General features: G+C 39.1%; 1 protein-coding gene across 3 annotated transcripts in view; it reads right to left on the bottom strand.

Annotated features, from left to right (window-relative positions):
- GRID1 (glutamate ionotropic receptor delta type subunit 1) overlaps positions 1–27,090 on the bottom strand; it is a 686,787-nt gene that overhangs the window by 181,200 nt on the left and 478,497 nt on the right. For all 3 annotated transcript variants that reach the window (XM_059397943.1, XM_059397942.1, XM_059397944.1), the window contains exon 8: positions 26,673–26,792. In XM_059397943.1, the coding sequence (XP_059253926.1) occupies positions 26,673–26,792 (120 nt within the window). The remainder of the gene's footprint in view (positions 1–26,672; positions 26,793–27,090) is intronic.

The following is a 27,090-nucleotide window of genomic DNA, read 5'->3' on the forward strand; positions in this document are numbered from 1 at the left end:
CTCTCCCCCTTCAAAAATAAAATAAAAGTAATAATTCATCTATGTATGTACCAAAAATGACAGAAAATTCCAATATTCTTTTCTCAGCAATTGATATGTAAAAAAATCAGTAAATATACAGAAGGCTGGAATATCACTATGTGCAAACTACAACTAACTGGCATTTATGGAACACACATCTATCAACTATAGTACAAAGGAAGTACTATTCACCTACATGAACTCTTGTTCTTCCATGAGACAAGTTTCAATAAATTTAAAAGTACAAAAATCATACACACAATACTCTGTAACCTAAACAAAATCAGTTAAAAAATTAGTAACAAAAATATTCTAAATTTTTCTAAGTAATGAAAATGTTCAAATATATATGTAAATAAACGATGGGTCAAAAAATTATGGTGAAAATTAGAAAATATTTTGAACTAAAACAAAATGCACATCCAAATACATCAAAGTTTGTGGGAAACTTAGCAAAAAATGACATTCCTAAATACACATTTCTAAAAAGAAAAAGGCATAAAATCATGACCCAAGCTTTTGTTTAGGAGATGAAAAGAAGATCAAATTAAAACAAAGAAGAATAGAATTAAGAGAATATTAAAAGGGGAAATATATGAAATTGAAAAAAATGGGAAAAATAGCGATGTCATAAATTGGTTCTTGAAAATGTCAATGAAAAGTGATAAAACCCTTTTGGACTGATCAACTGGAGAAAGAAAATGAAAGAAAGCATAAATTACCAATTTCGGGAGCAAAAGAGGGGACACGACTACAAATTCTACAGAAAGAAAAAGAGTGGAGAAATGATAAAAATAAGATATGTCAATAAGTTTGAAAGCACATATGAAATGGAAAAAAAAAATGTTTTGAGATTGAGATGACCAAAGCTGACACTAGAAGAAAGGGGAATTCTAAATAGGCCTATAACTACTGAAGAAATTAAATTCATAATTTAAAAGTTTCCCACAAAGAAAACTGCAGAACTAGATGGTTTTACCCATTTGAAGAAGAAAAAATACCAATCTCACACAAATAATTTTAGACAACAAGAGGATACTTTCTAGCTCATTTCATATGGTCAGCATTATTCTCATTTTAATACTTAAGACATTACAAGATATAAAAATGATAGATCCATATCGCTTATAAAAGTAAATCAAATCCACTTTAAAGGGGTACATTGTGACCATGGGGGAATTTATCTTAGAAGTGCAAGGTTGTCTTACCATTCAAAAATCAATCAATATAATCCATCACATTAACAGAATAAAGCCACAAATTAACATAATAACAACAATAGTTTCATTAAAAAACTTGATTACATTCAACGTTTATTTACGATAATATCTCAGCAAAGTAGGAACTGGAAAAGAGCATGTTCAAAGAGCACTTTCATTTCACATTTTACTTAATGGTAAGAGTCTGAATACTTCCCCACTAAGATCACAACAAGGAAAAGGTATCAACTTTCACCATGTCTTTTCTTTCTTCCTTTTTTTTTTTTTTAAAGATTTTATTTATTTGTTTGACAGAGAGAGAACACACAAGCAGGGGTGGGGGTGTGGAGGGGGAGAGGGAGAGGGAGGAGTAGGAGGGCTGAGCATGGAGCCTGATGCAGGACTGCGCATGGAGCCTGATGCAGGACTGAGCATGGAGCCTGATGCAGGACTCAATCCCAGGACCCTGGGGTCATGACTTGAGCCAAAAGCAGATACTTAACCCACTGAGCCACCCAAGTGCCCCTCACCATGTCTTTTCAACATCTTATTAGAGGTGTAAAAGGAAAAGTGGAGAAAAAAAGAAAGAAAGAGGAAAAAGAGGAGGGAGGAGGAAGGAAGGTAGAAAGAAGATGACTTCCTTTTCTGGTCATGCATATAGAAATCTAGGAAAAAACTATTTGATCTAAGATATAACTTTAATAAGATCTTTGGGTACAGTGTCAAAATGTAAAAATCTAGCATATTTCTACAAATCAGCAATTACCAATCAGAAAATGAAATTTAAACATAACATTTGAAACTGTACAACATGTAAAATACATAATGATATGTTAAATAAAATATATGTAAGACCTATACTTTAAAAATTATACAATATTGCTGAGAGAAATAAAACCTAAGTTAATGGAAAGGTTGCTATGTTCATGGATGAAATACTCAACATTAAGATTTCTAATAAACCCCATATGGGTCAAAAGATTTGACAGTACTTCAAAATATCCCAGCAGGTATTTTGAGAAATTGACAGTATAATTCTAGAGAAATTATGTGACTCTAAGAATTTAATTTTTTATTTTTATTTTTTTTAGAGAGAGAGAGAGCATGCACAAGTGTGGGAAGGGACATAGGGAGTAGAGAGAGAGAATCCCAAGCAGTCTCCATGCTCAGTTTGGAACCCAAGATGGGGCTCTATCCCACAATCCTGAGATCACAACCTGAGCAGAAAGCAAGAGTTCAATGCTCAACCAACTGAGCCATCTAGGCACCCCTGTGATCCTAAAAATTAAAAGGACCTAAAATAGAAAAAATAATTTTTATGTAAGAGAACAAAAGTAGACAATTTTTATTATTAATTTTAAATTTTAATTTAAAATTAATTAAATTTTAAAAATTAAATTTAATTTTAATTTTAAATATTAAAATTATTAATTTTAAGATTTACAATAAAGTTTCAGTAATAAAGTGTGATATTAGCATAGAGACAGATGTAAAGAAAATGAAGCAGGGAGAGTACAGAAAAAAGATCTCATATACATGCTCAATTGATTTGCAATAGAGATGCCAAAGTAATTCATTAAGGCAGCTTTTACAACTATTAGCTACCATATGTAAATAAATAACAAACTTGATGCCTACCTCACACCATATGCAAAACAATAATTCAAAATGGATCACAGACAGAAGAGTAAGACCTAAAACTATTAATCTTCTAGATGAAAATCCAGGGGAAAATACTTGTAGCTTTGTGGCAGGCAAAGATTTGTTTATATATATAGCAAACAAAAGGCACTGGTCATTTAAAAAAAAAAAAAGATAACTTGGGTTGCATAACTATTAAACACTTACAGCCTTTAAAAAACACCATTAAGGAAATAAAAAGAGAATATATTGACTAGAATATATCTCTATCTATATCAACAAATGATTGGTATCCAGAATATTAGAGAAATCATACAACACAACAGAAGGGGACAAGCAACCTAATGTTCTAATTGGGCAAAAGATTTGAATAGATACTTCAGAAGAGAACACATTAGGAATTGCAAAGAAGTACATAAAAAGGTGCTCAACATCATTGGTTATTACAGAAGAGGAATTTGAAAACAGAGGTACAACCGCACAACCACTAGAATGACAAAAATTTAGTAGCTATACTAAGTTTTCGCAAAATGAGGAGCAATTTGAACTTTCACACATTGTCATGGTATTGCAAAATGGTATAATCAATTTGAAAAACAGTTTGGTAGTTTCTTATAAAGCTAGACACACAATTGCCATACGCCTAGATATTTAAATAAGAGGAATAAAAGTTTAAGTTCACATTCACATGATAAATTGTATGTGAATGTTCTTAGTAGCTGTATTCATGATCCAAAATTGGAAAGATTCTGAATGTCCATTAAATTGTGCTTGTACTCATATGATGAAATGCAGTTCACCAATAAAAAGGAACAAACTACTCATATACAAAACTACACAGAAAAACTCAAAAACATTAAGCTAAAAATGTTGATACAAATGATGACTATGCACTTTATTTACATGTTCCAGAATAGACACAACTATTCTGTAGTGACAGATATGAGATCATCATTTGTATTCAATAGAAGCAAGCACTGAATTCAAAAGGGCATGGGACTGTTCCACCCCTTCAACAGAGTGGTGATTATCTGGATGAACACTTCTATCATCACTCATTCAACTGTGCAGCTAAAATGGGTGCATTTTATTGTTTGCATATTATATCTCAACAAAATTTAAAAAGCTTTTACTAGAAAATATAAAAAAAAATCTTTTTACCATCGATTTAGACAAAAAGTACTAATTTTAGGGGAGCCTACATGGCACAGTTAGTTAAGAATGAGACTCTTGGTTTCCTCTTAGGTCATGATCTCAGGGTTGTGAGATCAAGCCCTTCATGGGGCTCCGCACTCAACATGGAGTCTCCTTGAGATAAATCTCTCCCTTGGCCCCTCCCCTCCATGTGCACACGCATGCTCTCTCTATCTCTTTCAAATAAATAATTTTTTATTTTTTATTTTAAATTTAAATTTTAGGGGCGCCCAGGTGGCTCAGTGGGTTAAAGCTTGTGCCTTTGGCTCAGGTCATGATCCCAGGGTCCTGGGACCAAGCCCCACATCAGGCTCTCTGCTCAGCAGGGAGCCTGCTTCCTCCTCTCTCTCTCTCCCTGCCTACCTCTGCCCACTTGTGATCTCTGTCAAATAAATAAAATCTTTTTAAAAAATTTAAAATTTATATTTCAGGCTTACAGGTCATGTGGTCTCTGTTACAACTACTCAACTGCTGGTGAAGCCTGAAAACAGCCATACATAATACCTAAACTAATGGGTAGGACCGTATACATATAAACTTTATTTATAAAAACAAGTGGCAAACAAACAAAAAAATTAAAATTTTAAATTTTAAAAGCAAAGAGAAATCAATCTCACTAAGAATTTATTATTTTAAAGATACCTTAAAGAGATGGAGGAAAAATGTGGCATCTGGGAGGTGCAATCAGTCAAGCATCCCTGACTCTTGGTTTTGGCTCAGGTCATCATCTCATGGTCACGGGATCAAGCCCCATGTTGTGCTCCATGCTCAGCATGAAGTCAGCTTGAGATTCTCTCTCCCTCTCCCCCCGCTCATGCTCTCTCTCTTAAATAAATAAATAAATCTTTTTTTTTTTTTTTTTAAGAGAGATGGATAGGAAAAAACCCTGATACAGATCATGAATGATAGGTGCATGACTGAAAGCCAGAAAGTTGTAAGCTCCAGGAACAACTGAAAAACACGAGAACAAGGTACTTAATAGTGAGAAAGTCAGAAATAATCCAATAATCTATAATAAACAGAAAAAATGAGAAGTAAACATTAATAGAAAATATGAATGCTAAATAAACATGTAATAAGATGCTCACTCTTCACAGCGATCAGCAATATACAAATCAAGATCAAAATATGCCTTAACTGGCATAATAAGTTTATATGTCTTAACTGCAAAAATAAAAAGTCAAAAAAATAGTAAAGGGTGAAGAAGATGTGGATCAAAGGGCTATCCTATACACTGCTGGTAGTGTAAATTAATACAATGACTTTGGAAAACAAATCATTGTTATAAGTTGGTTTTTAAGTTGATCATTCATAACCCAGCGATTCTATGTCTAAACACAGTCAAGGGATGCTCTTGGACCTAAACACATGCATGCCAAAAAATGTTCATAACAGTAAGGTTTATAAGAAGGAACAAAAACAACTAGAAATAAATCAAGAGTCCATGTTCAGGAAAATAAATAAATAAATCATATACTCAGAAAATAAAATATTAGACATCCCTAAAAATTAAACAGCTTGGCTACATATAACAAACTTCATTAACATAATGTTGAATTTAAAAGTTAAGTTATACACAACATGATACCACGTAGACAACAAAGTATACAACATGATACACTTACTGGAAAAGTTCAAAACTATTTAAGCTGAACAATGTGTCAAGCTGGGGTGGGGAGGCATGAATAAATATGTGGAAGAATCATAAAAATAACATAACTTACCATAGTTAGCAACAATAAAACTTACTCAAATGTATAAAATAATTGTTTTGGGGCCTTTATATGTCAACCAGTACGACACTACCTTTGAGATAATGAAGAAAAACATGAGAAGAGCCTGACATTCACACTAGATCTACTTACCTGAATACACTGTTAATCCATTCTCCATGGAAATCAAACAACAGCATGGAACGGCAGCCTCACTAGATGGAGGGAACATTTTGTGGTACTGAGGCAAAATAAAATTGTGAAGTGTGTTAAGAGAGGGAAAGAAGCTGAAGTGAGAAAGTATAAAATATCTCTGTAAAGGTTATCCATAAATTCTTAGTTCACTCCTAAGATGTGTATCTAGCTTGCAAAGAAGCAAAGAGGATGTGACTGATGCACTGGGAGGATAGAGAAATGAGCAGATATTTCAGAGGATATTAAATGCTAGAGACAGGGTGCCTGGGTGGATAAGCGGGTTAAGCCTCTGCCTTTAGCTTAGGTCATGGTCTCAGGGTCCTGGGATAGAGCCGGGAATTGGGCTCTCCGCTCGGCAGGGAGCCTGCTTCCCCCTCTCTCTCTGCCTGCCTCTCTGCCTACTTGTGATCTCTGTCTGTCAAATAAATAAACTACTAAAAATGAAATAAAATAAAATGCTAGAGACATGTTAAACTGTAGGCTAAAAACTTGAGTTTAATATCTTGATGAATACCAATCACTTTCAACTGAGACCCCAGGAGGCCATGTCCTAAGTTTAAGAATCCTGTTTTAAGAGTGAGGGAAAGACCTCCAATAGAATCACTGTAACTCAGTCAGTCAAGCATCTGCCTGCAACTCAGGTCATGATCCCAGTGTCCTGGGATGGATTCCTGCATCAGGATCCTTGCTCAGTGGGGAGTCTGTTTTCCCTTCTCCCTTCCCCTACTCATGCTCACTTTCTCTCTCTCTCACTCTTTATCTCAAATAAATAAGTAAAATCTAAAAGACAACCACTGTAACAAATTCTAAAACCAAACCTCAATAGTATCAAGATGATTTGTTAGTAACTCAGATGTTCTTGAGCACAGCATTTCACAATCATCAGAGAAACATAACATAAACCCCACCCTACAAATATCTCCCACAGCTGAGGATAAAACAAAAATTACTACTATACATGTCTAATTTTTTTAAAAAAGTAATTAATCGAGAGATAAAACAGCTAATAAAATTAAATCATTAGCAGATGAGTATTGATGATAACAGACCAAGATTTAAAAATGAACACTAAATCTAGGTCACATCTATATGTTAAGAAAAACAAAAGAAATGAGAAGGAACCTGGATATAAAGTTGAAATTTTTTACACAGATAATTTGAACCCATAAAAAAGAATTATAAAGACAGTCATGAACTGTAAAACAAAAATGTAAAATTAGACATTCACTGAATCAGTGTAAAAACAGGACCCAAGAGAAGATGGGACTAGTTAACTCAAAGACATGTTTATACCCAATATTCACATGAAGCTCAGAGAGTGGAAAAAAGGGGGAAAATATAGTACAGAAGATGTGGGTTCTTGTTAAACATGTCTAATAAATGTTTAATTGTCTGAAAAAGGGAGCCAAAGTGTCACAAGCAATATTAAAAGAAATAAAGGCTGAGAATTTCCCAAATCTAATGAAATACATCAAACCATTGACTCAACAAATAGAGCAGGAAAAAGGAGCGGGGGGGAACTCTACCTACCTAGATGCATTATACTCAAACTTCTGAAAATCAAAGACAGAGAAAATCTTAAAAGCAACTTGGAAGTACACACACATACACACATACACACACATGCACGTGTGCACATGCACACGCACACATACACGCTCTCCCTGGAGAGGTGTAACACTGATGACTGACTTTTCAAAATAGCATCTAGGTAGACAAAAGACTAATGAGATTACATTTGTAAACTATTTTTAAAAATAGCTGGAAACTTGAATTTGGTAGCCAGTGAAAATACACTTTAAGAAATGATAGTAGGGTACTTTGTGATAATGGCCATGAAATAAAGTCGTTGTAGAAACCCTCTTATAAATAGCAATTTGAAGCATTTTTATTTTTTATTTTCTTTTCTTAATTTATTTAAAAGACATATGACTGGAGTTCTAGTTCTGCAATTTTGCCATAAATCTACTATAGCCCATAGCTCCTGCTTGATGGAACTCTAATTTCTAGAGAAAATGAAGAAAGCAATTACCTGAGGACTCCAAAGGGTGACAAAAAAAGTGTAGGCAGAATGTGAAAGGGAATAAAAACTTAGAGAAGCAAATTGCACACAGATGAATTTCCTTCCCCTCACCCCGTACAGACATAGACAAACATGTGGACTAAACACAGAGACATATGTTATATTAATTGCATGTATATGCATGTGCATAAAATTATATATATTTCTCTCCACTCTATTCCTGCTCCATTTTACCCCTAAGAGGGTCCTTACTATGATCAGTGTGGTGGTGACAGCAGTAATACCTAAAGGCAGCATGGAAGCCCATCACTGCTCTGGAGTTAGTGAATCTTAACATAGACGAAACAAAAATTATTCAACCCAAAAAACAAATAGGGACAGAAAAGGTTGAAAATGAAAGAGCGTGGAACCTGTTGGACATTAAAAATATCCATATTTATATATGTGCTGTTGGAACCCTAGAAGGAAAGAAAAAGGTTTTCTCCCAACACACACACAAAAAATATCTAAAGTAATAACTGCAGAAAATTTCCTGATATTGGTAAAAGAGACGGTTATAATTTCAAGACACTCAATGAACTCCTAAAAGCATATACACGAAGAAAACTGCTTAGATGCATCTTAAACAGGTTGCTGAAAACAAAAGGAAAAAAATTTGAAAGCAGCCAAAGGAAAACAGCACATTACATACAAAGGAACCAGGAATGGGATGACCACGGGTTTCTCCCAGAGAATGCAGAGGCCAGGATAAAAAAACTTTCAACTTAAAATTCTACACAAAGTTAAAATATCCTTCAGGAATAAGGAAGAATTAAGATCTCAGAAAAAGGAAGACTAGGAGAATTTTTTGCTAGCAGACCTGCACTACATACAAATAATGCTAAAGGAATCATTTCAGGCTGAAAGAAAACAATTTCAAAGGGAAACATGGCTCTTTGGGGGTAAAGGAGAATAAAATAAATGGTAAATATCTAAGGACTTTTTTCCCTACCTGAAGTACTCTTAAATGTGTATGACTGCTAAAATTCAAAAATCATTATATTGTATGGGAGGGTTTCCAACGTATGTAAATATATGTGACACCTATAACACAAAATAAAGATAAACTGAGTCATAGGAACCTATATATTACAACCTATATGTTACAGTTTATGTAACATAAAACAGTATTAACTCAAAAATTAAACTGTGAGCTACAGATAGATACAGATACAGACCTATAGGTATATAGAGCAATATATCCCTAAGTAAGGCCCCTAAATATTGATACAAAGAGATAACCCCCAGAATCAAATAAATAAACTAAAATGGAACATTAAAAATATTCAAATACATAATCCAAAAGAAGGGAAGAAAGGGGGCACAAAATACCAAGATAAAACGAGAATAAAACAACTAACAAACTTGTAGACATAAATCCAATTCTATCTATAATTAGCTAAGGTGGAAATGGTCTGAACACTTCAATTTAATAGCAGATATTGACAGGTAGACAAAAAGTAAGACCCTACTATGAGCTCCCCATATAAGTAATTAAAACAAAAATGCTAGACAGATTGAAAATAAATGGATGGATAATGGCAAAACTTATCAAGTTTTATGGAAGGTAGCCAAAGCAGTGTTTATGGGGAAATGTATAGCGTTAAAAGCTCATAGTAGAGAAAGACTAAAAACATAAAATAGGTAATCTAATTTTTCACCTTAGAGGAGAAGAGCAAATTAAACCCAAAACACACAAAAGAAGGTAAATAATAAATATAAGAGAAATAATCATTGAATTTGAAAAACAGAAAAACAATAGAGAGAAATCAATGAAACCCAAAGTAGGTTTTTGAAAAACTCAGGCTTGATTAAAATTAGTCAGACTGAACAAGAAATAATGACACAAATCACCAATATCCTCAGTGAAAATGAGCTATCACTACAGACTTTAAAATAACAAGTAAATATTATAAATAATTAGAAATAGACCCTCAACTCTATGGTCAACTCATCTTCGACAAAGCAGGAAAGAATGTCTAATGGAAAAAAGACAGCCTCTTCAATAAATGGTGTTGGGAAAATTGGACAGCCACATGCAGAAAAATGAAATTGGACCATTTCCTTGCACCACACACAAAAATAGACTCAAAATGGATGAAGGAGCTCAATGTGAGAAAGGAATCCATCAAAATCCTTGAGGAGAACACAGGCAGCAACCTCTTCGACCTCAGCGGCAGCAACATCTTCCTAGGAACATCGCCAAAGGCAAGGGAAGCAAGGGCAAAAATGAACTATTGGGATTTCATCAAGATCAAAAGCTTTTGCACAGCAAAGGAAACAGTTAACAAAATCAAAAGACAACTGACAGAATGGGAGAAGATATTTGCAAACGACATATCAGATAAAGGGCTAGTGTCCAAAATCTATAAAGAACTTAGCAAACTCAACACCCAAAGAACAAATAATCCAATCAAGAAATGGGCAGAGGACATGAACAGACATTTCTGCAAAGAAGACATCCAGATGGCCAACAGACACATGAAAAAGTGCTCCATATCACTCGGCATCAGGGAAATACAAATCAAAACCACAATGCGATATCACCTCACACCAGTCAGAATGGCTAAAATCAACAAGTCAGGAAATGACAGATGCTGGCGAGGATGCGGAGAAAGGGGAACCCTCCTACACTGTTGGTGGGAATGCAAGCTGGTGCAACCACTCTGGAAAACAGCATGGAGGTTCCTCAAAATGTTGAAAACAGAACTACCCTATGACCCAGCAATTGCACTACTGGGTATTTAACCCTAAGATACAAACGTAGTGATCTGAAGGGGCACGTGCACCCGAATGTTTATAGCAGCAACGTCGACAATAGCCAAACTATGGAAAGAACCTAGATGTCCATCAACAGATGAATGGATCAAGAAGATGTGGTATATATACACAATGGAATACTATGCAGCCATCAAAAGAAATGAAATCTTGCCATTTGCGACAACGTGGATGGAACTAGAGTGTATCATGCTTAGTGAAATAAGTCAAGCGGAGAAAGACAACTATCATATGATCTCCCTGATATGAGGAAGTGATGATGCAACATGGGGGCTTAAGTGGGTAGGAGAAGAATAAATGAAACAAGATGGGATTGGGAGGGAGACAAACCATAAGTGACTCTTAATCTCACAAAACAAACTGAGGGTTGCTGGGGGGAGGGGGGTTGGGAGAAGGGGGGTGAGGTTATGGACATTGGGGAGGGTATGTGCTATGGTGAGTGCTGTGAAGTGTGTAAACCTGGCGATTCACAGACCTGTACCCCTGGGGATAAAAATATATGCTTATAAAAAATAAAAAAATTTTTAAAAAATATTATAAATAATTATATGCTCATAAATTAAACAACTTAAATAGGGAGGACTAATTCCTTGAAAGACATAAACTACCCTAATCCACTCATGAAGAAATAGATAACCAGAATATCCTGAATATCAATATATATTTTAAAGATTTTATTTACTTATTTGAGAGAGAGAGAGCAGAGGGGAGCAGAGGGAGAGGGAGAAGCTGACTCCCCGCTGAGCTGGGAACACAACACAGGGCTTGATCTCAGAACCCTAAGATCATGACCTAAGCCAAAGGCAGAAACTTAACTGACTGAGCCACCCAGGAACCCCTTGAAAGGATTTTTAATGACAAATTTTATGTGTTTAATATATATTTGGGGGGGTACCTGGGTGGCTCAGTCAGTTAAGCATCTGCCTTTGGCTTAGGTCATGATCCCAGGGTCCTAGGATCTAGCCCCACCTCCAGTGTTCTGCTTAGCAGGGAGCCTGCTTCTCCCCTCCCCCTATCTGCTGCTCCCCTGCTTGTGCCCATTCTTTTTCTGTCAAATAAATAAATAAAATCTTTAGCAAAAAAAAAAAAAAAAACTTTCAAAAGAGAAAATTTCAGGCATCAATGATTTCATTGGTGAAGTCCACTAAACACTTCAGGAAGAAATAATCACTACTTTATAAAAACTCTTCCAGAAAATAGGAGGGAGCACTTACGTGTGTATAATATAAAAATACCAACTGTACAAACTGAATAGTAATAACTTGTGGGGTTTAAAAAAAAATACATGTAGATTCAACAGTTATAAAATAGAAAATAAAATAATATTTTTAAAGTAAACCACATAAGCATTTTTTAAAAATTAAAAATAAAAATAAATCAGATCAAGGCAAGAAAAAAAAGAGAGAGAGAGAGAGCAAAGAGAAAGAAAGAATATGAAGCATGGGGATCAAATAGAAAATGAATAGGAAAATGATGACCATACACCCAAAGAGATTAGCCATTACTTGGAATGTAAACAGACAAAATATCACCCATCAAAAACCTAGATTGTAGCGCACTAAGAAGGTTATCAGTAGCTTTAAATGAAAAGAAGAAAACCAAAAAATACTTTATGTAACCAAACATATCAAGAAGCCACTGAAAAGAATAGCATATCACAGTAACATAAGTACAACTAGAAGCCTTGGACATGATGCAGGAGAACACAAAAGGAGACCTCTGAAAGATGGGGAGATGAGGGCACATGGGCTAGGGAACTCAGGACTGGAAGCACAGAGTGGCAGGGTCTTATGGTCCCCAAGCAACAGAAGAAAGCATCTCAGGCCTGGAATTGGGAACTCCTAATATAGCAATTGGAGGTAGCCCAAGGAGGTTCATGCTTCCCCAGCCAGTCCAACCCAGAAGCACTGGCCAGGGAAACCCCCAGGAGCCCCTCGGCAACAAATGGCATAGCCTAGACAATCCTTCTCTTCCACGTTAGCCTGAGCCTCCCCTGAAGCACCATGAGACATTTCATTTGGGCAATTGGGCAAAAGTAATAGGGGTGATTCCACCAGTGCCTGATCTATGAGGCATCTTTGTCCCCATAGGCCTGAGAATGCCCTCCCCCACTGAGAGCCACCAGGTGGTATCAAAAGGGCGAATCCTGCCACAGTCAGGGCTCAACCAGGGAAGTGCCCTCCATTCCCCAGAGGCAGGGCAATCTAATCACAAATGCCCAGCCTGAGAAGCGGTCCTCAGCTTCATAGGCCAGAGACTCCCCTCCTTCAACAAGAGGTACCAGGTGACTCATCCAGAGAAACCCACTCACTTTCCCCCCAAAGCACCAGATAAGTGCTTTAATAAGTAGTCATTGGAAGCATAGCAGAGAAAAGTAGGACAGACTTTTGTGCCAAAACTGAAGAGGGGAACTCCCTAGCAAAAAAAAAAAAGATTTAAATGGAACATGGCCTTTTAAGATAATTACCACAATGTTCAGAATATAATAAAAAAATTATCCATCATACCAAGAACCATGAAAATCACAAACTGGATGAGAAAAAAAACAACTAATGCTAAGACCAAGATGATGAGATGTTAGAATTATTTGATAAGGATTTTAAATGTCATCATAAAAATGCTGCAACAAACAATTACAAATTCTCCTGAAACAAATTAAAAAAAAAGTAGAAAAGCTCAGCAAAGAGAATACAAAATAGAATGAAAAAGAAATCATGGAACTGAAACAAATATAATAAAAATTTAAAAACCCATTGAATGTAATCAATCATTGAATTTAAATGACAGGAAATAGAATCAGCAACTGGAGAACAGAGCAGTGAAATTTCCTCAATATGAGTGGCAGAGAGAAAACAGACTGCAAAAGAGATGAATAGGACCTCTGCTAGGGACCTGAGGGACAAAAGATCTCAACTTCATTCCACTGGAATCCTGGAAGGAGAAAAGAAAGAATGGAGGCTGAAAAGTATTGTTAGTAATTTCTTGAATTTCATGAAAGACATAAACCTATAAATTCAAGAACACAGAAACTGCCAATAGAATGAATTCAAAGAAATCTACAACAAGAGGCTTCATAATAAAACTTCTGAAAACTAAAGATGAAAAAAAAAATTTTTTAAGCATCCAGAGAAAAGCCATCCAGAAGAAAAACAATTTACATGACATTGACTTTCTCATCTGAAACCATGGAGGCCAATAGAGAATGGCACAACACTTCTCCACTTCCCACTTCTCGGGAGGGAAAAAAAGAATTCTCATCCACAAATTATGTTTCTGGCAAAACTATCCTTTGAGGACGAAGAGGGAAATAAAGACATGATCCAATAAAGGGAAACTAAAAGATGTGTGGCTAGCAGATCCTTAAAGATTGCCAAAGGAAGTTTATTTTAGAATTACAGAATATTTAGAATTACACAATTTAGAATTCAGAATATTTAGAATTACAGAATAATGAAAGAAGAGAAAAAAAATAGCAGTCATAGGAATATATACAATAGACTGTCTTCCCCATGAGTTTTATAAATCATATTTGATCATTAAAAGATATATTACAACACCAGCTAAGAAGCAAGACAATGATATTTATAAGTGAAGAAGGAGCCTACTTGTGATCTGTTTGTCAAATAAATAAATAAAATCCTTAAGAAAAGAAAAAAAAAGTGAAAAGGGAAAAGCCATTTAAATGAAAATCAGATTTCATTTTGTCACTTGATGTGACAAAATGTTGACATGAGTAGACTCTGATAAGTCATGTATGTATATCATAATGCCAGAGCAAACACACACAGACATAAGTACAAAAGAAATTGAGAAAATCTAAAACTGAATCAGATTCATGAACTCTATCAGTATCAATATCTTCAATGTGTTACTGTACACAAGTATTACAAGGTGTCGCCACTGGGAGAAACTTAATAAAGGCTGTCCTGGATCTCTGGATTTTTCTCTATTATTTCTTACAAATGATGGTGAATTATTGCTAATCTCAGAATAAAATTTAATATAAAGAATATTCTGAAAAGAAAGAGAAATCAGAAGGTATCAACCTTTATGAATACTGGAACATATTGTAAAATAGTAAGAATCAAAACAGCAAGGTGTAGAACTGATCCAGAGAAGAGAAATAAGTGGCCTCAAAAAGTGGAAAAATAAAAAAAAATCAGTCAATGTAACTTACCACATTTATAGGAGAAAGTTAAACTAGAAATTATATAATTATCTTGACAGTTGCAAAAGAACCTTTGACTGAATTAATGCTCTTTTTTTTAAAAGATTTTATTTATTTATTCGACAGAGATCACAAACAGGCAGAGAAGCAGGCAGAGAGAGAGGGGGAAGCAGGCTCCCCGCAGAGCAGAGAGCCCAACTCTGGGCTCAATCCCAGGACCCTGGGATCATGACCTGAGCTGAAGGCAGAGGCTTAACCCACTGAGCCACCCAGGTGCCCCTTAATACTCCTTTTTGACAAAACTGTTAGCAAAGCACAAACTCAGGAATTTTCTCAATCTTAAAACAAGCGCATACCAAAAATATGTAGCAAATATAATGCAACATTATGCATTACAAAAAGGCTGTCCTCTGAGATCAAGAAAAGGATAAGAATGCCCACTATCACTACATTTATTCAACTTGAACTAAAGACCCTAAGTAGTGCAATAAGGAAAGAAAAAGGAATAAAAGGCATAAAAATGGGAAAGAAAAAAATCAAACTCCCATTTTTCATATGATGTGACTATATATGTAGAAAATCTTAAGAATCTACAGGTGAACTATTAGAATAAATCAGCAAATAGTTCACTAAAAGCAAGTTTAATATGCAAAACCAATAATAGTTCTATATACATACAACAAACAAGTAAAAAATACTTTGAATATATACTATCTATAATATAATCACAAATATTAACATATGGAGGAAAAAAATCAAACAAAAGTTACTCAAGATCTCTAAGTAAAAACCACAAAATTTCCTGTGAGCAACTGAAGAAGATCTAAATAAATTGAGGGGCAGAGTAGGTTCACATACTCAATGTTGGTAAGATGTTAATTCTCCCTAAATTGATCTGAAGTACATGCAATCTCAATCAAAATTTCAGGGTTTCTTTGCAGAAAATAAAAATCGAATTTTAGAATGTATGGGGAAATGCAAAGGGCCAAGAATAGTCAAGTCTATCTTGAAAAAAAGGAGAAAGCTAGAGGACTTCCACTATCAGCACTCAAGAGCTATTACAAAACTATGATTGTTGGGGCACTTGGATGGCTTGGCCGGTTCCATGTCCAATTCTTGATTTCAGCTCAGCTCATGATCTCAGGATCATGGGATTGAGCCCCACACTGGGCTCAGTGCTGGGCATGGAGACATGCTTAAGACTCTCTCCCTCTGCCCCCTCTACCCCTTCCCGCCCTTGCTTACATGCTATCTCTCTCTCAAAAGCAAAAAAGAAAAAGAAAAAGAAAAAACGTTGATTGTTAGAATGGTATGATACTGGTACACATACAAATGGCCAAATGAAATGGAAGAGGATGTCCAAAACCAGACCCACAATATACAGTTACCTGACCTCTGAGAAAGGGAGTATGATAAAGCAGTAGGGAGAAAAGTTTATTCTTTCAATAAATAGTATTGGGTCAATCAAATACCTGTATTTTTTTAATGCATCTTGCCTCCGAACACACATTACATAGAGATCACTTCCAGATGTAATGCAGACACAAATGAGGAGTGTAAAACAAGAAAACATTTAGAAGAAAACATAGGATGACAGCTTCGCATTCTTAAAAAGGTACACACTTTTTTTAAACAGCACACCAAATGTAGTAAACAAATAGATTTTTTAAAAAGTGGTAAATTGGATAAATTGAACTACATTAAAATTCAGCATTTCTGTTCATTAAAAGATGTCATTAAGAGCAGGAAAGATATAAGGCACAGCGTGTGAGAACAATGCCTATATATATATATTTGTGGAGAACATGTATCTGGTTCACCTACAAATTACTAAGAAAAGGCCAAAAGCCATTTTTTTTTTTTTTAAGGCATGAAGACTTGGACGGGCACCTCACAAAGATCTCCAAATGACCAAGAAACACACGAAAAGGAGCTCCACATCATTAATCATCATGGAAATGAAACCACCACAGTGAGAAACCATTACCCACCCACCAGAACGGCCAGCGGCCAGCGTGTAAAAGACTAACAACCGGTGTTAGTTCGTGGAGGGTCAGTGAAGCACAACCACAGCTTTTAGGAACCACCCCCAGGAATAAAACTGCTAATGAGCTCTTTAGATAAGTGTTTGCAGGATCTGTTAATCTTACGCATGCCTTCTGACCTAGTAATTCCACTCTCAGGGATAGACCCAACAGAAAGACATATATATGTTCCCCTGAAAGATGTATCTAAGAATGTTTATAGCCATATTATTGGTGAGAGACAAAATCTGCAAACAGCTCCAGTGCCCTCAACAGCAGCATACTTAAACCAAGCGTGAAATAGTCGTAGGAGGCATATTATACATCAACATATATTAATCATGTCTTTTTAGTTTCTGTATTTCTGAAGCTTTGCCACCTAGGGTCTTGCTAATCCTTTAAGAGAGACTGTTCCTCCCAGGGCTGCCCAATTCCCAGGGACAGTAAATGACTCTCCCGCAGGCGTGCCTTTCATATGCAAACTAACCAATCCAGAGCCTGCCACCCCACCCCCAACCACCTGCTTTACAGAGCTCTTCCACTCTGAGCTACTATTCCTCTGCCTGCATCCTTGGGGGAGATAGCAGACAGCCAGGAGCAGCCCCTACACCCCAGAGCCCACTGACATTGTGTCAGTTCAAACTACCCAATCCTGAGCCTGCTTCCTCTGCCTCACCTATTTGTTCCTGCAAAAACCACAATAAAAGTTCTTTCTCCTGCCTGCTCTGGGACCTGACTTACCCTGGTGCTTCTCTTTGCAGCCCCGTGTGGTGTGTGGGACATGCGCCCAACTCTTGGAAACTATAAGAAACTGTCTTTTCAGTGGTAGGCATCTCTCTGGATCTGCTGTCCTCACCATCCGGAATAATAAAACCTACATTTTAAAACACAGTAAGAATGAATGAACTAAACATACAACAGTAATCATGAATCTCACAAACATGATGTTGAGCAAAAGAAAGCAGATACAACAGTGTATGTAGTGCATGCATTAGAAGTCCACAGTGTTTCTGCTGGTGGGAGTTGTGAACAGAAGAGGACACACGGTGACCCCTGGAGTCACTGATGATGTCTTAATTCTGGATGTGGGTGTAGATTTGCATGGGTGGGTTCACTTTTTGAAAAAATACACTGTGATGGGCGCCTGGGTGGCTCAGTGGGTTAAAGCCTCTGCCTTTGGCTCAGGTCATGATTCAGGCGTCCAGGGATGGAGCCCTGCATTGGGCTCTCTGTTCAGCAGGAAGTCGGCTTCCTCCTCTCTCTCTTCCTGCCTTTCTGCCTGCTTGTGATCCCTGTCTGTCAAGTAAATAAATAAAATCTTAAAAAAAAAAAAAAAAAAAGAAATAAAAGAAATAAAATACACTGGGATTTACTGATGGTTTAGGCATTTTTCTATACGAGTGTTACATGTCAGTTTACATTAGAAAAACCACGAAGATTCAGCAGCAACTATATTCAGAATAAAATAGAGAGCATTCCAAAATGGGAAAGAATAAATTATCTGATGCCTCCTATAATAAGTTTAAAAATTAACAATAAAACAAACACTAGGCAGCAGGGAGATAGGAAGAAAAACAAATCAATTAATTAGAGAAACATAAAATACAACAAAATTGATTAAGCAAATTAGACCTAGTTCTTTGAAAAAGATCAATAAAAAAAAAACTTCTGTCTAGTCTAATCAAGCAATAAAGGGAGAGAACACAAATACACAACAGTAGCAATGAAAAGAGAAATATTTCAACGGACAGATACTTTGAAAATTTGCAAAAACAAGACAGAGCTTTAGTCATGAATTTGAAAATGCCAGGGTTATACGAGATTTTCTATAAAGTAGATTACGAAAAATTACTCAAGGAAATGTAGAAACCAGGAAAGAGAATTTCCAAGATATCAAAGTAATAGCTCCAAGACCGACAACCAGCCCAGGTAATTTTACAAGTTAAATTCTTTCCAACTTTCAAGAGCTCTGTCCCTACAAGTACAAAAGAATGAGGGATTCTCTATCCATGTTAAGCAGGGAGTACAAGCCTCATACAAGTTGAACACAAGCATCTGAGAGGGAAACTATAGGTCAATGTCACATGCATGTAGGTGGAAAACCTCAACTGTCACAACAAAAAAGCAAAAGCATCTCTCCTTAAAAAGGAGCAGCCAGGCTCAACTCCCGGGAAAGTTCTCCTCATTTATAAAAAGGAAGCAACACACAGAAAGAGATGACCTTCTTCTCCCACTTGCTACTGTCTTTCTGGGTATGATGGCTAGAACCACCACAGCCATCCTGAAATTAGAAGAGAGCTCGGACTACGCCCTGAGGATAGCCAAGTAGGAAGATGAAAAACACCCAAGCCTTTGATCTGGGCACAGAATTCTGCTTTGGCCAACTCTGGAGCCACCCTAGCTCCAGGGTTCTTTTTATGTGAGATAATAAGACTTCATTATTGTTTAATCCACTCAAGATGAACATTCTGTTACTTGCAGATGAGTACCTTTTAAAAGTATACAAAGACTGATCAAATTTCAGCTGAGAGGGGAAAAAAGGGGAGAAAAGAATCTAAGAATGTTTTAAAAATCAATGGCAGATATGGAAAATTTAGCAGGGCATAGGGTAGAAGTGATGTTCAAGCCAACAGCGAAAGGGAAGATTCCTGGATAGTAGAAACCAATACTGAAAAATGTAAAAACTAGGTCATCACGTCACAGTTCATCCCAGATCAATCCCAAGAAGATGGCAGATAATAGTGAAATAAAATCAAACCATAAAAATACTAGAAGAAAGTATGGATGAATAGTATCTACTTTGTGAACTGGGTATGACTTTCTTAAAAAAAAATACAAATATTAAATTGTTAAACGTCTCTGTGTGAAATTAGTTTCTTCAAAGGCAAACAATTTTGGGGAACAAAATATCTGACACAAATAACTATCAATTACCTGCTGAAAGACAGGTTATAGGAGGTGACAAGAAAAACTTCATCCCCGATATAAAAGAGGAAAGGACCTGAGATGTAATTTACAAAATGTGAAATATAACTGACCAATGACTACATTTTTAAATGCACAATCCCATAAGAAATGCAAATTTTTCAACATTATGTTTCCATACTGCTACCAAAGTAGCAAAAATGTTTAATATGCCACTCAATGTTTTAAGCACAGGATGTAACAGAGACTTCCATATACTACTGGTGGATATGCAAATTATTTTATCTTTCTATAATCAATTTGAAAAACGGGTATCAACAATATAAAGAACTGTAAAAAATTATTATCCTCGGTTTGGTAATTCACTTCTTAAAAAAAATAGAAGGAAATAATTATAGATGTAATAAAATTGCATATATTTTGGATGTTTATTACTACATTATTCCATCATAATATGGTATAAATGCCGAAACATTCATCATATAGGAAGATAAACTAAGTGATGGCTTCCTGTAAACTGAGTAATGTATTTCCATTAAAAATAAGAGTAAAGAATAAAAGAAGGAAAAATGCTCCCAGTACAGCATTAAGTGGAAAGTCAGGATATAAAAATGTATGCACAATAAGTAGCAATTTGATAAATAAACATATCACTTTCTCTACCTTCATGTACAGGGCAAGGGAAAAAAAGAAAGAAAAATAAAGAAAGAAGGTAAATGCACCAGAAATGCTAAGAGTATTTATTCCTTGGTTCAGAGATTATGGCTGACTTTTATATTCTTCTTTTCATTTATCTATATTTTCTGATGTTTCTATTCTAAATGAGCATGTATTGATGCTATCTTCAAAATGAAGTGATAAACATACTTAAAATGAAACACTTAATTGTATCTTTTCCTTATCCCTTTACTCAGAGGAAGCAGCAGGGTTTGTTTTGGTTCTCGGCTCTATCAAACGCGGTTCTGCACAAAGGTTCGGAACGGTTGACATTTTACTTGGGAAATATGCTGCAAGAATGCTAATCCACGAAGAGACTGAAGTTTATTTCTCTTCCGTGACTCACTGTGCACAGCTGGGAGCCTCTATCAGAGCTGCTTAATAGAGACACTGCACAATACTCGCACTGGACTCTCCCAGCCCCACCACTGCCCACCTCCCCTTCTTCAATGCAAAATCCACCGTTCAGCTCCAGGCACCAGCTGCTGGAGACCCCAGGTAAAGGATTCCTCCTGTGCTCTAAGTGGCAGCCCCTACTTCATCACCAGGGCTATCTTGTCTTGCGGGCTGGTGCCTTTTCCACCTGGCCTCACAGCTTATAACTTCTGAACCCTGAGAATGCGCGAAGATTTGTAACACAATGTAGCAGACCTGGGCCAGAATGTTAATGATGTACTTTCAAGCCCCGGGAGGGCCGGGGTCCTATGGCATGGCAATCACTACATGATGAGCAATTATTACTCTATGAATTATCAGCAACCACAAGCCCTTCCCAGGGACATGACATCAAGGAGGGCATTTGATTCCTGTCCAAAGCCAGCTTTCATGAAGAATGGAAATTGACAGAGAAGACAAAAGAAGCATCTTAAACTGGTTAAAGGAGAATGAAGCCCTCCCACTTCTTGGGTCGTGGCTGGAATGGGGAGGCCGAGCCAAGGGCCATGGTGGGACTTCAGCAGGCTCCAACAAGAATGGGCTCTGAGGCCCTACTGCTGGCTCTGTGGGGGCAGACAGAGTGGGGTGACAGGAGGATGGGGTGGAAAGGGGGCTGCCTGGAGTTAGGCGTCCTGGAACTGCATGGTCCTAAGCTCAGAAAGAAGGCTCCAGGCTCCACACATCACCCTCAGGAAATCTGCCTTCCAGCCCAGGCACAGATACATGCTTGTTGGTGCTGCATAACTGAGTCAATCCAATCTCTGAGCCTCAGTTTCCCATGTGGAGCTGCTCAGAAGACCACAGAGATACTGGGATGGGGGAGATGGTGCAGGGAGACTCAGGACCCTAGACCCCAATTTCCCATCTATTGCAACCACTGCATGTTGGCTTCTACAACTGTTTAATGGTGCCTGGGTTCCAATAAGATTCCGCTGGAACAGATTTTCTAGGACGAAAGAAAAGCCTGAAAACCCCAGACTAAATTCTTCCTCAGTCTCTTGGTTCGAACTGGATTCTACTCTATCACAAGGAGCAGAAACCGTCCTGTTCTCTCACCACACCAAAGTGTTCTTTGCCCTAGAATGCCAACACATAGAGCAAATTCATGGGCTTTCCCGATGCTTCCCACCACTCCCCGCCCCCCAATCCTGACCAAGGAGACAGGCCACCCTCCACTAAGCCAGTAAATCAGGTGGATGGCGCCCATGGGAAATGAGGTTCAAAGGGCCTGCGGGCAGCTGGCTGTCTCCCCAGGGTGTCAGTGTAACAGGCACTCTTCATTGGTAGAAGAGAAAGAGTCTCCCACATCAGTATCACTAGGGTGGAAAAGGGCAGATATCCTCAGTAATCATGCCATGGAAAAATGTTTCTGCAGGGCTGTAGCAGGTGTTATACTCCAGGCAGCTCATGCTTGTGGGAAAGGAAAAAAAAAAAAAAAAAAGAAAGAAAGAAAACAAAATGACAACCACGTTTTCCTTCTTCCTTGAATCAAAACAAAACAGTTCTAAAAACAAAATTTCATCAGAGGCCGTGTTCCCAGCACACTCTCCCACTGGGTCTTTATAAAGAGTGGCTACCTGCTCCCATGCATGAAGGGGAGAGGGCACTGCACGGGCACACAGAGCCTCCTCCCTCCTGTCTCTGGCCTCAGGCTTCGGCAGTGGGGTCCAGGGCACTTCAAGGTGGAAGGTCTCATTCTAAGCCTGCGTGCACGTCTCTGCTTTTACACAGTCTGGAGTAGACAGCTCGGGAGAAGGGGTACAGCTCTGCCTGGCAGAAGCTGATGGCGCACCACCCAGGACAGCACTCACTGCCAAGAGTGGCATCGGGGTCATCATACCGACGGAGCCCTTGATTCAACCAGGAGGCTCACGGTATCTGCACCTCCCGTCTGAGAAGATGAAGGTTCGGGGAAGGGAAGTGGCTGCAAAATCTCAGGAGAGGCAGGAGTGACACAAAATCCCCCAGTCGGTGAGGCAACAGACTTGGAAGGCACCATTGTTCACAAGTAGCAGTTCCACAGCTCCTGCTCGGCTCCCTTCTGTCCACAGCGAAACAGCTTTCCATGCCCCCATCTTTGGAAACCCCCATCCAGGGGGCTTCCAACCATGCCACCCCAGCTCATGTTATCCGCTAAGGACATTTGCCTGGGTAAGGCCATGGGACTCCCCTTCACAGATTTCTGTCTGAGCACAGAGAAAACCGAGAAGGAACTGGTGGAGCTCTGACGGTAACAAGCACACACCTCTGGGACAAATGGCAGGCCAAGTCCTGTGGGAGCTGGACGTGACTATGCAGCAAAGCCTGCTCCCCCGTGAGGCTGCTTGGTGACCACCCGTGCCAGGCAGCTCCAAGCAGAACACAGAGATGATTGATATTTTGCCTGGAGTTACACAGCCGGCTGGTGACATAGACCTTTGATCTTGCCATCCAGCACTCCCTCAACAAGAACGCACTTCCTGGATGAGATAATTGAATTAGCATTTGTCCCGCACCCTGCAGCGCAAGGCAATCACCTATTCCTTCCACCCTCTGAAGGGGCTGAGTAATCCACTGTCTCTTGATGCCACTTCATCTAAAGCGTCTGGGTGACTCACCCTCCCTGCGATTCCCCCCAGAGTATTTACTTTAAGAAAACATCCATTTGCTCCCTAATTGAAACAATTGCTCTTGGTTTAAATCTTAAAGAAGCCACTTGCTTTTTGTTTTTTTGTGCCTGTGTTTGTTTGCTGTACTTGTTTTTAATCTTATATATACACAGGTAAACTTATATCTACATAGACATATATATATACATACATCTACATATAGAAAAGATAAGAGGCCACATACTATATAATATACAGAAGTTATATTATATGTATATATATACCTATTATATATATATAATAGAGATTAGGATACGCACATATATCAAGACCTAAATCATCTCTGCAGAGAACTCCTGACCCTGCTCCAGCATAACAGCATCTAGCAACCTGCCCAGTCAGCTCCTTTCACCATTTGGAACTGGGTGTGGCCAGAGAGATCCAATGGGGGAACAGTCATCACAGGTGCCCCTGCCTCCTTAGCATGAATGATCTTTGCACTGCCCTGGTGTGCTTCAGCACCCTAACCCTGCCCTCAAGTCAGGTGCCCACCCTAATCTTTACTTTTAGGTCACCCCAATTTCCCAGCCCCATCTTCCACCAGGAACGCATAGCTCAGCCCTGCATTCAAAGGTCGCCCTAGACCTGTGACATTGCGTCCCAATTCCCTCACCTGGCTTTATCCCGAAGCCTCCCAGACCTTGCTCGAATGCACCATGGGCCTGAATAACAAACATTTGCTATGGTAAATCCCATTCCCTGCTTTCCAGATAACTTCTCCTTAACAGAGATAAGCTGCCAGGCAGACAGATAACAACTGGGATATGCAGTTATTAAGGTCAGATTTTAAAATGACAAAAGGATACGCTTTAAAATAAAGCCCACTTGAAAATCAGCTTCCCTTCCAACTCAATTACATTCAGGCCTCCTGCTCTCCGAAGCTCCTTACACTGAGAGATTCCAGCTCCCATTGGAGTTGGGGTATTGGAAGAGTGTTGCCATGGCAACAGGGAAGGCCCAGACACCTGAAACAGGAAGTGGAGGACACAGTGCCTCTTGCCCTCTCAGGCATCTGGAGTGGTCAGTGGGGCCCCCTAGCAGGCGGGGACCCCCACCGACAACATTCTCACCTACTGTGGGACATTGTTGTTGGAGCTGAGCTGAAAGAAGGGGGTTGGGGGCAGCAAGGGAGCCAGCAGGCAGGGCCTGAGTGTCTCTAGCCTCTGAGGATCACTGGGGGATGAAAGCAAGCACGGTGGCAAATGTGACTAGTCGCCTGGGCAGGTAGCTACACTCTGCAAGCCCCTTTGGTATCAGGGTGACTAAAGTGGTTTCCTGATTCTCATTCCTCCTTACCAGGTGGGAGTCCCAACAGGAGCTGATTTCTGTTGTGGTCCTGAATAACAAAGACCAATGCTGACCACCCATTCCTGGTCCCCCATCAAACCTCCCAGCTTTGGGCATCCCTAAGAGACATCATGAGGGCTCCCGGATGCCCTTGACATTGCACATCCCACCCTGGCCCTCCAGGGTAGTACACCATAGTGACCAACACCCTTTACGATGCCACAAACAAACCTCCAAAACGTCACCCAAACTGGTGTGGCATCACAACCAATTATTCAACCTCCTATTATTTATAGGACCAACCAGTGACTCCACCTTCTGTCCTAAAATGAGCTGAAGCTCCCCAACTCCCACATCCCACATGGACCCCCGGCCGTCCCATTCCCTCTGTGGGAAACTGGTCCTCTTCCCATGTGATAACCAATGACCACCCCCAGCACATTCTCCAGCCCTCATACCCTCGGCCACTCCACACATGCTTCCTTCTACCTGCTCCTCAAAGAGTACAGCCAAAGAAGGCCGTCACCCAGATTAAAAATCTCTCAAGAGCGTGTTAGCATTTCCTGCCTCTCCACTGCCCAACCAATGCCCAAAGCCAGGCTAGAGGCCTCTTTGTTAAAGGTTTATCCTGCCCCAGTAAGAGTTCACTATGTCCTTCTTCTTTTGGGCACTGATTAGTAGAGATGCCCTCCTTTAAATTGTATAGAAATGCATGTGTGTGAGTGTGTCTGTGTGTGATAATATGATCCCATGCCTGAGTGTATGGCAATCAGTTAATGGCCCAACAAACACATGCGCCTTCTGTGTGGGTCATTCCTAGGAATACATCTAAGCCAGCTGCGTGGCCGAGCCTTGCAACCCCATCATCCATTCCACACAGGCTCTAAGTGACCACATCTGGGGTTCTTGGATAACTGTTCCAATACCTTGCTTGCTACATTGACCTCCCGGTCCCAATACCTACTAGTCTTGACTTCACAAGCCTCCCTTTAACTCTGAGGGTTCCAACTCTGGGCAAAGGCTGCCTCCTCCACCCCCAAGTCATTAGTCCTGAAAATCCTTCATAAGAAGAGAGAGGAAGAGGCAAAGTATTACTGGAAAGAGACCCCAGGTCTGCCACTCTCATGAACACCAAATAAAACAGCCCAAACCCACCCTGAGCTATGCAGTTTGTCTACCTACCTCTCCCTTCTCTCCCGAACTGGGCTCCACCCTTCCCTGCTTCTCACCCTCCTTGTGGTTCATTTTTCTGTTCATGGCTTTGTCTCGCTCTTAGATCTAGGGGACACTGGCTGTAACCTCAGACTCCTGCCTCAGCCACAGTTACACCTGTCCCACAGCTGGGCTGATCTCAGCCACTCTGGAAAAACACTACACCCCTTCCAGCCTCAGCCTAGGCCTGCTTGGTTGGCTGCCCAGGGCCAAGCAGCAGGACCAGGTGGTGCCAGGGACCCTGCTGTGCTCAGAAACTGAATCAGTAGAGCTTCCTGATTGAAATACTCTCTGAGCCTTCTCCACACTGTGCCCCATAAACACCAACATAAAGGGCAGCATTGTCAGAGAGAGACAGGAAGAGGGGACATTGGTGGTGGTTAACACCTGCTCATAACACAGAGCCAGGGGCACCACTGCAGGAAAAGAGGCAGGTGGGGGCCCTAAGACTTACCTTACGCATGTCTTTGCCAAAGGTCTCACTGTAGGTTGTGCCGAGGATTTCAAACTGGACATAGGGATTCGAACTGTCCTCCCGAAACTCCATCACCCCTGTGAGACCAGTGATGTGGCCCTGCAGAAGAGAAGGAAAGCTCATTGAGGAAAATATAGGATGGAATCCCAATGACAAAGAAGGAGAAAAAGGTAGTCCCTACGAATGGGATGATCAAGGTCTTGAGGAAGCACTGGACGGCTATAATGAGGACAAGGCTGCTAGCAGTCCTACAGCCCCAGAGTAAGATCAATGCTTCCCAGACCTCTGCTCATGGGAAATTTTGAAGGCTCGCACTTGATATTCATCCTGGCAATATGATAAAAGCACTTGCTCCTTCCTATGTATCATGCTAGCCATGAGATCAAAGAATGACAGC

This window comes from Mustela nigripes, chromosome 4 (assembly GCF_022355385.1).
Source record: "Mustela nigripes isolate SB6536 chromosome 4, MUSNIG.SB6536, whole genome shotgun sequence".
Classification (NCBI taxonomy): Eukaryota; Metazoa; Chordata; class Mammalia; order Carnivora; family Mustelidae; genus Mustela; species Mustela nigripes.